Raw genomic sequence first — 13,458 nt, 5'->3', positions numbered from 1 at the left:
TTGCATTATATCATTGCATCTGCCGGGATGGGACAAGGCCTGGCTTGGGATATTGAAAAGGGGAAGGCCCGAACCCGGCGAACGAAGGTGAAAGTATACGCCCTAGGTGTTTTGAGTTCGGCTAAGTTCAGGCAGGACAGGACAGGACAGCGCAGGGCAGGGTGGTCTTGACCCTCGCTCGACTTGCTTGACGCTGCAGCAGGATGGTGCTTTTACCACACACGGCTATTGAATTTGCGCGCTTAGGTGGACATGCTATTGTGCTGGCAGTGTTATTACATACGACGGCAGTGCGAGAGAGGTACATATATTTAGACGGCAGGCCGCTGTACCTTAAACGTGCGGCCAGATGGAGGAAATCCTGATAGAGGAATGAGCGGGGTGTTTCGCTGCCGTCTGTTCTGCTTTGTCGTCACCGTAGGCGTTCGGGTTCTTCAGGCCGCGTATCGGCCTGCGTGCTGGAACTCAGTTTATCGGACCCCTGTCGCCTACCTTCGTTGGACTTGCTAAAATTGAACGGTGGTCGCACGTGCGAGAGGGCTCGTATAGGGCTGGGGGCGGCTGTGTGGCCGTTGGTGCCGGCACATGTAGGACAGCGACATTGGGGGGGAGAGACGGGCTTTAGCACCAAGCAGGAGTGGCTGGAGGAATGCAGAAGGGCGGGCATGAGGCCGGCCTCGAGGGAGGAAGGACCAGCCGACCGATCTGTCAACCGATTGCTATGTTGCTACCCACGTGCGCGTAGAGGTTCGGCGGTTGCTTTGTTTGGGATGATGGGGCAGTGTACGGACAAAGTGTACAGCAGCATAGCAGACTCCTCGACGCATACAAGATGTAGACAAGAACCATTATTTAGGCTGAATACTTTGTCAAAGCCTGCGCTAACTGCAGGATTTGAGTTGATAGGTTGTTTAATACTGCAGTGGTGGGCGCGTGGGACGGTAGATTTCCACTTGACTGGACTTCCCCGCCGTGTTTATGACCTTAACTAACCAAGAATAATTTCATTTTCGCCTCGTAAATTTTCAAGAGGTAGGGATTCACTTGGGTTGGCAAGCAAGGGCTCGTGTTCGACTGCACCAACCGTCATCTACCGTCGCCTGCTGTCGGCATTCATCAAGGACTTCAGGCAGCGGTGGCAGGGGTAGGCGGGCGGAGAAGGGCTGATGGACAACCCTGTATGTGCTGATGCGATGGCGCATTGCTGGCTGGAGGTCGATCCATGCAACGATGCACCCTCGGGTGCAGCTGGGGCACCGTGGGGGGCTGCAGCAGCAGCAGCAGCAGCAGTGGATTGTCCAGTGAACGATATGCGCATGGCTCATGCAAGATGATGCAGGTACGTAGGCTGCTGCTCGTGCTGGTGCTGGTGCTGCCGCTCGTGCTGGTGCTGCTGCTGCTGCTGCTGCTGCTGCTCGTACTGCTGCTGCTGCTCGTGCTGGTACTGGTGCTGCTGGTGCCGGTGCTGGTGCTCGTGCTGCTGCTCATGCTAGTGCTGCCGCTCGTGCTGGTGCTGCTGCTGGTGCTAGTGCTGGTGCTGCTGCTCGTGTTGCTGGTGCGTACATGTGAGGTGCTGTTCGAAGGATTCGCGTCAGGAGGGGAAGAGAGATGGATGGTACGTAACGAATTTCGCGCAGAGCTTCCACAGGCTTGTCATCGGTGATGGAGGATGCTGAGGCAGCCCACACCCGCACGGCTCATCATGGGTGCTCACAGATTCCCCATCGAATTTCACAGCGTTTGTGACGATGAGTTGCACATTCCGATAGTTTAGTTCTTGTATCATTTGGAACCTCGGAAAGTGCCAGGGCTGCTGCACCGCCGTATGGCCGTACGGGCAAGGGCGGCATTACCAAGGCTTTGCGGTGAACTTCCTTGCGGTTGTCCTCGTTGTGGTGTGCATGCGGAACGAGGCGTGAAGCATTGCGTGCGTTCTTCGCGCTGCCTGACTCGCCGATGGGCATCCGCTGCTGGCACGCAGGTCAAGTTATTTCTTACCCTGTTGTATGCGTGTGCTGCTGATGCTGAAGCTGCGTGCCAGGCGCTGCGCACTGCAAAAGCGAGAGGAGGCGGGTGGAGCTGCTCTGCGCTGCTAGGTTCCTGCTTAATCTAAAAATTCAATAAACAGATTTACAGTGTGATGTGCGCGCTGTCTGAATTCTGGTGGTGGCCTTCCTACAATACGAAGAAGAAGAAGAAAACGGCGATTAAGCCGGTCAAGGGCGATGGCCGGCCCTCTCCCCTTTAAGGAGGAGGTTGTGCCTATGTTTTGGAAGTATGCATGGCCTGCGGACGGAGGTTAGCCAGGGTTGCACCTGACTCTCCAGGGCGCGGATGGTGCGATGGGTGGGGAGGGAGGACCTATGGAGGCAGCTGCCTATCAACAGTAACAAGTAGTAATGTCATAACACCGTCATCACTAACAATTACACCGCTATACATCGCTTGCGAGCAACTGCCGGCCGTGTCTGGAATTCCCACAAAAACCTTTTACACTTTTGCAGGTGGACCTGACTTGATGGTTGACTTGATAACCTACCTTTCCGGCGTAAAGGGATTTCCAGCGGGATCCCTACGCCGGCTTTCCTGCAGATATCCATTGCGAAATAAGTAGTTATTAAGTTCAGGGATAAAATACAACATAAATAACCAAAAAACATTTAGTTTGTCTTGTGACTTATGATAGTTTAGGCAAGCGCTCTTGTCAAGAGTTCTGTTTTCACGTTAAGACCGCTGTAGGACGTGGCTAGCAGGCAGTGGGACGGCACGTTGGGCGTTGTTTTTGGACGGGGTTTGAGTTTTCATATCGCAAATTGCAAGTAACGTCGCTCGGGCCCGTCTCGCATCGAGCACCATGCTTTCGTGCGCTCTTGCGGGGGCGCGGCGAGGCCAGCTGAGCTGCCTATAGGCCTGTTTGATCTGGTATATTGGGGACAGTCTTGAGCACGTTTTCCTAGATAATGGCTTTGCCACTGGCCAGAATTAATGCAACCGTGCTGCATGTTTGGCCATGGCTGCAGCCATGCCAGCCAACTGGCAGGTAAACTTTCGGGAGGTTGTACTACTGTGTAACTGACTTAATAACATGTAGCGTGCACACGCACATACACACATCACCATCATGACTGTGCAACGTTTCCCATTCCCCAGGGCCCCCTCGGCTAGTTGGCCCTGTCGGAGCCTCATTTTCCCCCTCTCGGATATTTTTTGGCCCCAAGACTATGCGACATATCGAAGTGCATTTGCATGCCTCCTGTCTCCTATCCTGTACAACTGAAGACAGTACCTTGGCTACGTTGACGGATACTGGCGAAAACAGCCTGATGATGCTTTTCAATCGAGATATTGATATTTTACAAATCGACCTATCAGTGTGGAGAAGTGTAAAGCCCAGGCCACGTAAATCAATCGTTACACCTTTGGAGGATTTTCAAGTTCGTACAGATTGGTTACGGATGTTCTTAGTCTTTCGTCACAAAGGTAATTTTTGACACATTTGCTTTACCTTGCGATTGCATTGATGCATGCGGTATTATGATAAGATGGGTGTTTCACGTATGATGGCGGAAAACTGCTCAAGCCTGCCATTTTTTGCAAGTCGCACATCTTAACATTTTGTAGCTACATATTGATTAATTTTCAGAAGAAATCTAACTATTACTCCTTCGAAGAACCAATAAGCATGTCAATGCAATGTTAGCGCTTCTGCTACATTAACGCGCTGTTGGCTCATTGACCCCAAAACAATCATAGTAGTAATCATGACTCCGTCATACAATAGAAATGCGGAGACATCTGACGTGGAGCTCTCGCAATGGCAGGTTCTACAGGAGAAAATGAACACGTGCAGCACAGAGCCAGTCCTGCCGGATGCTGAGGTGAACAAGCTGCTGAAGTCAATCACCCGGTTCGCCTTCAAGCTGATGAACTGGGTGGACCTGGCGGCCATTGCGCCCTTCCTCGTGGAGCTAGCGGTGGCGGGGCCGGATAATGAACAAAGTGAGGAGAGGAGGGGGAGAAGGAAGGAGGGGGAGAAGGAAGGAGGGGGAAGAGGGAGGGGTGGGGCCCTTGGTGTGTGGTGGCACATATTCCGCATTTCTGTCTGCCCATCTGGGGGCCCTGGAGATGTATGCCGGCACAACACCCCTCATCCCATTTCCGGCGCACATACATACAGAGATACAGACAAACAGACAGACAGATAGACACACCGTCGCCCCCTGGCCCCTCCCCCTGCACACACAGACGCCTCTCAGACACGGATATTCCGGTTGATTCGTTTGATCCGGATTCTGCGGCTGCTGAGGGCTAGCTCCAGGTGGGAGGGGGTGAGAGAGGGGAGGGAGCAGAAGGGGAGGGCGGGAGGAAGGGGAGGGGATTGCACAGAATAAAAACCGGAGGGAAGGGAAGGAGAGAAGGTTTAGGATGGGAGCAAACCGACCCGGGCATGGGGGAGCTGGGTGGTGGGTTAAGGGGGGCCGGGAAGAGGGGGAAACAGTTGTGCAACGAAAGAAAGAGGACTGACGATAGCCCAAACCCAAACCCCAAGTCCAAACCCCAAGTCCGAACCCCAAGTCCAAACCCTAGCCACATCCCCACATCAACCCCTATACCTTCCTGAATTCCCCCTCTCCCTGCCCCTGCCCCTCTGCCTCAGGTTCCGAAACCTTCAGTTGGTAGTTGACGCCCTATCTGCCAGCCTGGATGTGATCGGCATGTTGGTGGTGGTGTTGGGGGTGCTGCTGGTGGTGGCCGGTACGGTGGTGTATTACGTGGAGGGTGCCTTGGTGAAGGACACGTGGTTCGACTCCATACCGCTGACCATGTACTACATGCACGTGGGTCCTTCGTGGGAAAAAAGGGGGAGGGGGCGGTGTGTGTGTGTGTATGCGCGTTCGCAGCCTTGCTCATATAACATCTTGTTAAAAGGGGAAAGCACCGCACTCTTCCAGGGCGGCGCTCCTGGTCGCCAACCACCCTAAGACCGGCATCAGGTCAAAAGCCATCATGCAAGTCGCATTCAGGATGTACATCTCCTTCTTCCATCGCGCACACACCTAATCCAATGGTTCCCCATCCTCCCACCGCCCACTAGGGAGCCGACCCTTGGGTCGGTGATCGGCTGCTGTGCCGCTCCGCCCTGCACATCGCCGCCCTGCACAACCAGCCCGACTGCCTAGAGGCCATCCTCACCAGCCCCTTCGTGGAGTTCACTGGCAAAGTGCGCAGTCGGGAGTGCAAGTAAGTGTCGTTGTCCGGCGTGCACACGGGACCGAGTGGATGAGGGCTAACATGGACAGACCGAGTCCTGAGCTCCACCCGGATTCCGACTAGCGCGCGCGGGCAGCTCTCGCGGTTGGGTCATGGGCCATGTCGCGGGCCAGCTCGCGGTTGGGTCATGGGCCATGTAATTGGCTGAGTCATCAAATTCTCTTTTTCCTTTCTCTCCCTTCCTCACCCCCTCCCTCCCTCTCTCCCTCCTACCATGAAGGGCTCTATCCTACCGTGTTTCACGAAATTGCTGAAAATTGCAGTTAACATAAGAACTGCAATTTTAGGAAAATAGAATAAAATTCCGGATGCTATAATCTGGGCTACTGCAAAATACACGGATAGCTTATTGATAACCAGAAATACCAAAGACTTCTACCTAAGATCCTGTTTTGGATGCTTCTGGTTGAGGTGCTGCCGCTACCGCTGCCTCATCGCGGCTTGATGCTGTGATGCACACTCGGGCCGGGGGTTCAAACCCAACCCAGGGATTGGCCAGCTGAATGAAGAGGGGACGGAATGGGGGGATGGCCCGGATGGCCACACGGACCCACCTGGCGAGGGACCGTTCGCGGTTCACCGCTGCTGACGTCCTGTGTCCCAACACAGCAGCGCCCACCACCACACCCGTTCCAAATCTCAACTCAAGCCCCCCCTTTCCCCCCAATACACCTGCCCATGTATACAAACCTCCATCCCCCATTTGCCCCACACACACGCATAGGCTGGTGGACTACCCAAACAGCTCAGGTTACACACCACTCCATTACACCGCCGCTTCACGGTGCGCCGAACCGCCGTCCTGCTCTGCCGCCACGGCGCTAACCCAATGCCAAGACCGCGGAAGCACGCCGCTGCACGCCGCCGCGCGCTTCCAAAACCTTGAGCTGGCCATGATCCTGCTGAAGCACTGGGACGAGAACCTTCGGCGGCTGGATGTGACCGACCCACGGGTCGTGGAAAGCTACGACCACACCAAGCCGTACCAGATGCCCGGCGTGAAGCCTAACAAGGCCCTGATGCGGGTGCTGGATCCTGGGACACCCATCAAGGAGGTCAGCGATCCGTTTGGAGATGCAGCCGCCGCCGCCGCCAGGTTGCCGTACGATGTGTCGTGCAGCAAGGTCGCGCCGATGAAGAAACCCTCCGCCACGGCGCTAAAGCGCAGCTTTTCGCCGCAAGGGCAAGTGAGGGGTGATTTAGGGCGGCGGGGGCCAAGATGGACACAGAGGCATCGGGGCATGATGGGGCCTAAGGCGGGAATGGAAATTAATAATGTTTGGATCATCGGAGAACTTCGAGAGGACCCAAACCATCAGAGCAAATCAGGGGGTTCGAAAATAATAATGTCATTATTGGGGGTTGTGAAAGCGGAGTTCCCAGCGGCTGGGTTGTGGTGCTGCTGAAATAACCCCACCTAAGCAGCCTAAAGACGTTTCTAGGATGCATTGGCTTCCTGGTGTAAGCCGTAATTGGAAACATATCTGTAGCTTTTGTCTGCTGCTCCTGCATAGCACCAGAAGCAGCAGCAACGACAAGAGCAGGTCTGACACCTGCGTGGATTGATTACAATATCCAACACCCTGATTTCCCTAAGCATTGTCTTGTCCATGTCCCTGAACCTCTGAACCATGCACGCCGCGATGACTTCTTGGCGGCTGCAGGAGCCAGAACCTTTGACGCTGGACGGCGATTGCAGACAGGATGACGACAAGGTACGGCAAGGGGAAAGTGGGTCCGGGCATCTCAATTATGCGTGGCGGCGGTGATGAAGGTCTCCAACGCGCGGGGCTGCCCGTCCAACTTGATGGTTGCTGCCCGTCGAACACCGTGTATGTGCTTGCTGCCGGTGGGCACCGCGCTGGATTGTCTAACTCATCCTCCCCTAGGGGGCCGTTTATCATGGTATGGTAAAAAACACAGTGATGCACCACACCGCGCCGATACGGATACCCACCGGAGCTCCCCTTGGTCCTGGTCCCCTTTCAGGTCCCGGCGGGCTGGGAAGATGTCCTGTCTGGCAAGTCGGGCATCGGAACCACGGGGAAGGCTGCTGGCGGGGACTTCATCACCATATACCAGTGAGTAGCAGAGTACTAAGCAGTGGTCAGCAGTGGTCGTCCCCGTAGAGGGCAGTGTGCTGCTGATGGGTGAGGAAAAAAATAGTATAATGTAGTTCTAGGACAGCTCCGACTAAACCCCAACTAACTCGTGTACGGCACCCCAACCCCCTCAGCCGTACTGGAGCTGCGGTTGGGTGTCGGTAGCTGCCGCGGCTGGGAGCTGGTAGTTGTACGGTGGGCCGGCTGGGAAGCTGCCAAGCCAGGGGCCACACACACGGGTCGTTGGCATGAGTCGGGTAGCTGTACGGCTGGCAGCTAGAAGTTGCACGGGAGACCGGCTGTGAAGCGACATGAGTGCACAGGTGTACAGCGGAGGTCAGGGTGGGGTGGGGTGGCTGGTGGTTGGTGTGGTGCACGAGTGGGAGCTGGTAGCTGCGCGTGGAGCTGTTTGGGAAGCCTCGTGTGAGCTGCGTGTAAACTCAGATGGGATGCATGGGGCTGCACCTTTCCATGAACTGCATCTGGGCCACGGGATTCACACGACTGCACTGTAACTGGCGCACCGGGGTGGCGCCAGGCGTCCCCGCCGCACTGGGAAGTGGTGTGTGGGATGTGATGGGATGTGATCCAGCCAGGTGAGGACATGGCTGCATGCGGTGCAGTGCGTGCACTGGTGCGGCGCGTCAGCCTTCCTACCTACGATCGAGCTGCATCAGAGCTCACACACGGCTGCAGCTGACTGGCATGCAAAGGGGCTGCACCGAAAGTGGCGCGGCCGGGGGCGGCGCCACGCTGTGGGGTGAAAGGAGCGAGGCACAGAAACTCAAAACTCGGAGGAAACTCGGCTGAAACTTCGAAGTCGAACAATGGAGGCTGTTCTTAGTCTTTTTGTTCTTGTGAATAATTAGTGACTAGCGTCAGTTCTTCATCGCCTTGCGAAGCGTGCGGTAAGCGTCGGAGCTCAGGTCCTCTTGCAGCTGAGCCGCGGGCAGCCCTTCAGCCTTGGGAAATCCTTTTAATCTCACCAAAAATTGCAGCTTGCCCTTTACAAATTTGCTGTCCTCGAAGCGCGACACTTCGAAGTGTGTTTCGCCACGCACCTGCTCGTGCTTTCCCTTCCTGCTGCCACGCTTGCCCACAGGCTTGTTTGCAGGCGCAGCTGGTGGTGCCTCTTGAGCTTCAATAGCGCGTGTAGCCTGCTTCTGTGTTGTGGCAAGAGCACGCGCAACATGCCGCACCTGGTGCTGCTCCTGTGCTGCCTCTGCCTGGCGCTTCACCCCGCCTGCTACCCTGTAGTCACTTCACGAACCACCAGCATTTCCGACGGGCTATGCAGGCGTCGCTTGCCCTCCACGGCGAACCTATAGTCCTTCTGCCGAGTCATGGTGTAAAAATGTCCTGTGAATAGGTGGCCTTCTCCTTGTCGAACAACCCTGTGCCCTCCAACAATCATATGCGGTCACCAGGCTTGAACCCACTCACCATTCGCGTGTTCTTAGCATGCTGCCCCTTGACCCTTGTGCAGCGACAGCATGAAGTCCACACCTGCGAATGCCTCATCAGAGAGCGGAGCTCCCCCACCACGCTAAAAAAGTAGCATTTTTTGGCCCTGGGTGCCGTGGTGAGAACGTGGCAAAGCTCTTCTCGCCAGCGGCGGTGGCCCAGCTGGCCTAACCCCGGAAGATGCAAGCCCTGGAGGTGTCTCCTTGGTCTGCTGAGTGCTGCGTGCTGTCGTACAGGTCAAACAACTGAGCAGGAGGTGCGCTATCCCGCATGCATGTGTCTATGTAGCCCTCAGCGAGTAGCTGGGTAGAAACTCGATCAAAATCCAGCTGAAACTCAGTCAAAACGGAAAACATACTTACTGACATTGGCTATGACATGCAGGCCGGGGCCGGGTTGGTAGTTTAACCTGGCGACCCTGCATAAAAAGCAAGCCACGAGCGCTGCACAGCTGGTACCAGCTGGTACCTGCAACACATGTAAGCGGGGAAGAGCATGAATGTCTTCAAAAGCGTGCTTTTTCCCAGTGCTTCGTAGAACGGCGGCTTCCTGCTACTTCCAGGGTGGTCTGGCATTCCTGACACAGGCTCTTTCAGAGCCGCTCAGTCTCTGGAGGGATCTGCACAGGCCTCTGAAGGGCTCTGGAGGGCTCTGAAGGGTTCTGAAGGGCTCTGTAGGCTGGTAACCGAGAAGGCCCCGATGCAACTGCAAGGGCTCCGCTCGAAGGGGCAAGAGGCAAGCCAACACGAGCACTGCCTGTGCGCCCGGCCGCCCTGCATGCTTGGCGGGCCAGTACCCAGTTGGCCCACTATCCCGTTGCAAAGGCTGCAGCAACCCACAAGATGCCGAAAGCCAGTCGAGGCGGGTATTAAGGAGTTGACAAACTCCAGGCGTTGAATGTTTGGCAGGCTGGCGGCACCGCTGCACAGCCACAAACCCAGCCCAAGCATAGGCGCTCACAGACCGCAAGCACTTACTGGCATACACCACCAGCCCATGTACCCCGCAGCTCGTTAGCACCTCGAATAGCCGCGAGGGAAAGGCACGGATGCTACCATGACTTGTGGTCGCTTGCAGCAGCACAAAGCTTATGACCGGAGGAGAAAACTCAGATATGAGGATGCGCATATTGCAAAATATTAGGGAACTGTGCTCGCTTCAGGACTCCGATACAAATTGAGTCCAAATCTCTTCACATTGCAACCAAGCACTGTATCATTAATATGCATCAAAGGTGTTGAGGTTCAGAAATCCGCAATTGTTTTGGGACTGACGCCGTCCCCTTCACGGGCGACATTTGCACATTGCTGGACTGAGCCCAATAACTTGACCTGTGTGTGTGTGTGCATGTGCATGTGTGTGTGTGCGTGTGTTGCAAGTATTTGACCATGCCTGACACTGGCCGGGGACTGCTGCCCAGCCCCAACGGAAAGACCACCTAAGCTCCTCCCGCAGACAGGAGAGGGGTGTAAGGGGCCTCTGTCCCCTCCTAAGCAGCCGAGAGCCACAGGTCCACTAGTTCCGCTTTCCTCCCCCGGGGGTCAAGGCTCTGTCACGCGAGTTTGAGCACTGAGCCTGAAACACACAAGACTGGCTCTTGGGGTGAAGGTTCAAGAAGACCGAGGAAACCCGGAAACCCTGTACAGACCCTACCCCTCCCTATTACGGCACCAGGCCCTAATAGAAAGCTCGGTCTCTCACCTGATTCTCCATTGCTTGCCCGCAATGGGCGCGGGGGAGCGGGCAGGGTTCATCGTTTGTGCTGAAATCCATAATGACCACCTGAAAAATCGCCATGCCCCAATGTTTGCATCAAATGCTTAGACATTTCCGGTTAGGCTGTTGGGAGTTAGAGATTAACCAACCTAACGGCCATGAGTGCACAGCATGCACCTGCAGGCTTTGTGACTGGGGGGCGGTTGAAGACGAAATGCATGTCTTTATGGAATACATGGCGCACGGGGCTAAGTAGGAACGTGACCTCTTGTTTCAAGGGCGCAACATGGACACGATTATGAGGCCCCACCCCTGGCACTAGCCAGGTTCCTCTCGGAAGTCTGGGAGACCCGGCACGTTGCTCTAAGGCGCTTCGGTGGTCCACCATGTAACTGCCCTAAAAACGATTTACCACCCATGGGCCCCCCTGGCTCTTACGGACACCCCCACACTTGTGCGGAATTTGCACAGACTAGGCCAGTTCCTATCAGTCCACCGCCGTTGCTAGGGATGCCTCGAGGCAGTGTGGTTGTTACAGTGGGCTCCAGACTCACAAAGAGTACAGCCAGCGGGCCAGCAGGCCGTGCACTGCACCTGATACGATGAGGGCAAACAAGACTCCCACCCAGACCAGACAACGCAAGTCACCTAGACAGCCAAAAGCAAATCCAAGGGCAGGCTCAGAACCCGCAACCACAGGGGAATTTGCCATTAGACTCCCCAATAGGCGAAAGTCCTCGGAATCCCACCAGAAGGCCCATAAGCAAATACTGCAGTAAGTTCTTAACAGCTGTTAAGAACTTGATGAGATACATTAAGCAAATACTGATAAGAACTAGATGAGGCCTGAGTGAGCTTGTGCGTATGAATAGCTACATTGCATTGCTCAGACAGACGAAGCCACATAGGCCGCAAGCCACTTCAGCATAGTTGCGCCTGCGATCGGCAATAGCCCGCAGACGCGGACGCCGCAAATGCTATCTGTTTACACCCTACAGGCGTGGTTCACGTATGTATTCGCGTATATAGAATATCATATAGAAATTCTGCGTGTTTCTTGCGACTTGCGACTTGCGACTTGCAAGAGCAAGACGCCCGGGGGGCCCTGACTCGAAGTGAGCCCCACCCTGGAGCTAGTTGGCAACTTGCGACTTCAGAAGTACGCAAGAGTGCACTTCGCCTCGCATCCCGCAATTTGTTATGCAAGCAGCCATAATACGCATCAAAGGTGTTGAGGTTCAGAAATCCGCAATTTTTTTTGGGACTGACGCCGTCCCCAGCGCGGGCGACATTTGCACATTGCTGGACTGAGCCCAAGAACTTGACCTCTCTTAAACTTCGGTCAAACGTAAACCCTGCCTCAGCATACAGCGTGTAGCCGTCCTTCAGACCTTGTTGTGCTTCAGCACTCTCGCATCCCAACACCACAACGCACGAACGAGCGGTCAGCAGAAAGGAGGCTCACAACTATAGATCTTAAACAGTAGTTGGACCTCGGAGCTCAGCAGCCCTTGCATCGGTTGCGAAAGCGCTACTTTACCGTGTCGCCTAGCGCGCCACAAGCGCAAGCCATGGACCAGGAGGCCCAGCTTGAGCTTGAGCTTTACCTCCAGGCTCTTTGCAAGGCTGTAGGGTGAGCAACGGCACATTGGTAGTTGTTGGGGGCTGTGGGGTGCGGCGTGGCGCGCTCGGGGCATCAGGAAGTGCCATTCAGTGGGAGGCGGGGCCACCATCCAGGTTCGTCTCCTTACCACGAAATGTTCCTCAATATAGCTTTAAACCTTGCGTTGTCTGATTTCTGACCTTGAACCCTTACGGGAGCGGATTAGTGGGCATGATCGTGACAGAATCCACTTGGGTCTGGGGTGAGGCCCCGGATGCGGAGCGGCATCGGAGAGGGGTGCGGGACGAGCTTCAATAATGGTGTGGGTCGGGTTTGGTCGAAGGAAAGTGTTGCCAGGTCACAGGTGGCAGCGGATGCAGACCCAAGGCTCAAAATGTTGATGACTGTCTGCACCAAGCACCACGAGGCTCCGGTGCTCGGTGTCTGGCCCTTGTTGGCGTGATTCATTCTGCCCTGGAGATGCTGACTGCCTGCATTGCCTTCTGATCACTTTCATGTTGTGCAGGCGTGGCGGCTGGACAGGGCACAGCACAAGCTGGTGAGCGGCACAATGAGCATGGGGGTCATGGGGATCCACCTCGGCTGCTGAAGGGCACAGCTGCACTGTGACTAGGCTGAAAGCGCATTGGGGTACTGTAGTGTTTGTCGCAATCTTGAACTGCTATCTTGATGTATCCTTTCTGCTTACCCACTGGCTCATTAGCAAGTCTTTATAGGGACGGCGCTTCTACACGCGGTATTCCTTCAGATCTGTAAATGGTGTGAACGTGCATAGATTGTATGCCATTCACTAACATGTGTTCGCTCTGGAATAAACATCTGCAGTTGCTCTCGAGCGGCTGGAGCAGCTCAAGCTGGACCTTGCAAAGAGCCTGGAGGTAAAGCTCAAGCTCAAGCTGGGCCTCCTGGTCCATGGCTTGCGCTTGTGGCATGCTAGGCGACACGGTAAAGTAGTGCTTTCACAACTGATGCAAGGGGGCTCAGCAGCCCTTGTATCCGAGGTCCAACTACTGTTTAAGATCTATAGTTGTGAGCCTCCTTTCTGCTGACCACTCGTTCATGCATTGTGGTGTTGGGATGCATTGTGGTGTTGGGATGCGAGAGTGCTGAAGCACAACAAGGTCTGAAGGATGGCTACACGCTGTATGCTGAGGCAGGGTTTACGTTTGACCGAAGTTTAAGAGAGGACAAGTTCTTGGGCTCAGTCCAGCAATGTGCAAATGTCGCCCGTGATGGGGACGGTGTCAGTCCCAAAAAAAATTGCGGATTTCTGAACCTCAA

General features: G+C 55.2%; 3 protein-coding genes across 3 annotated transcripts; 2 read left to right on the top strand and 1 right to left on the bottom strand.

Annotated features, from left to right (window-relative positions):
- Nucleotides 1-3,761: 3,761 nt before the first annotated feature.
- VOLCADRAFT_92731 (uncharacterized protein) lies at nucleotides 3,762-7,356 on the top strand (the record flags this gene model as incomplete). Its single annotated transcript, XM_002952088.1, has 7 exons — nucleotides 3,762-3,999; nucleotides 4,246-4,318; nucleotides 4,658-4,838; nucleotides 5,096-5,241; nucleotides 5,996-6,458; nucleotides 6,936-6,986; nucleotides 7,261-7,356. 7 exons carry the CDS (start codon nucleotides 3,762-3,764, stop codon nucleotides 7,354-7,356), a joined length of 1,248 nt encoding a protein of 415 aa, XP_002952134.1.
- A 147-nt stretch (nucleotides 7,357-7,503) lies between these two features.
- Nucleotides 7,504-10,591, bottom strand: VOLCADRAFT_92730 (uncharacterized protein; the record flags this gene model as incomplete). Its single annotated transcript, XM_002952005.1, has 7 exons — nucleotides 7,504-7,672; nucleotides 7,839-7,981; nucleotides 8,058-8,126; nucleotides 8,435-8,536; nucleotides 8,573-8,633; nucleotides 10,112-10,168; nucleotides 10,539-10,591. 7 exons carry the CDS (start codon nucleotides 10,589-10,591, stop codon nucleotides 7,504-7,506), a joined length of 654 nt encoding a protein of 217 aa, XP_002952051.1.
- Nucleotides 10,592-12,124: 1,533 nt separating this feature from the next.
- VOLCADRAFT_92729 (uncharacterized protein) lies at nucleotides 12,125-13,226 on the top strand (the record flags this gene model as incomplete). The annotated part of the gene is made up of 4 exons (XM_002952087.1): nucleotides 12,125-12,186; nucleotides 12,375-12,418; nucleotides 12,683-12,715; nucleotides 13,003-13,226. The coding sequence occupies 4 exons, from the start codon at nucleotides 12,125-12,127 to the stop codon at nucleotides 13,224-13,226; spliced, it is 363 nt and encodes a 120-aa protein (XP_002952133.1).
- Nucleotides 13,227-13,458: the final 232 nt, after the last annotated feature.

This window comes from Volvox carteri, assembly GCF_000143455.1.
Source record: "Volvox carteri f. nagariensis unplaced genomic scaffold VOLCAscaffold_27, whole genome shotgun sequence".
Classification (NCBI taxonomy): domain Eukaryota; kingdom Viridiplantae; phylum Chlorophyta; class Chlorophyceae; order Chlamydomonadales; family Volvocaceae; genus Volvox; species Volvox carteri.
Note: the sequence above shows the minus strand (reverse complement) of the source record. Positions and strands in the feature narration are given on the sequence as shown.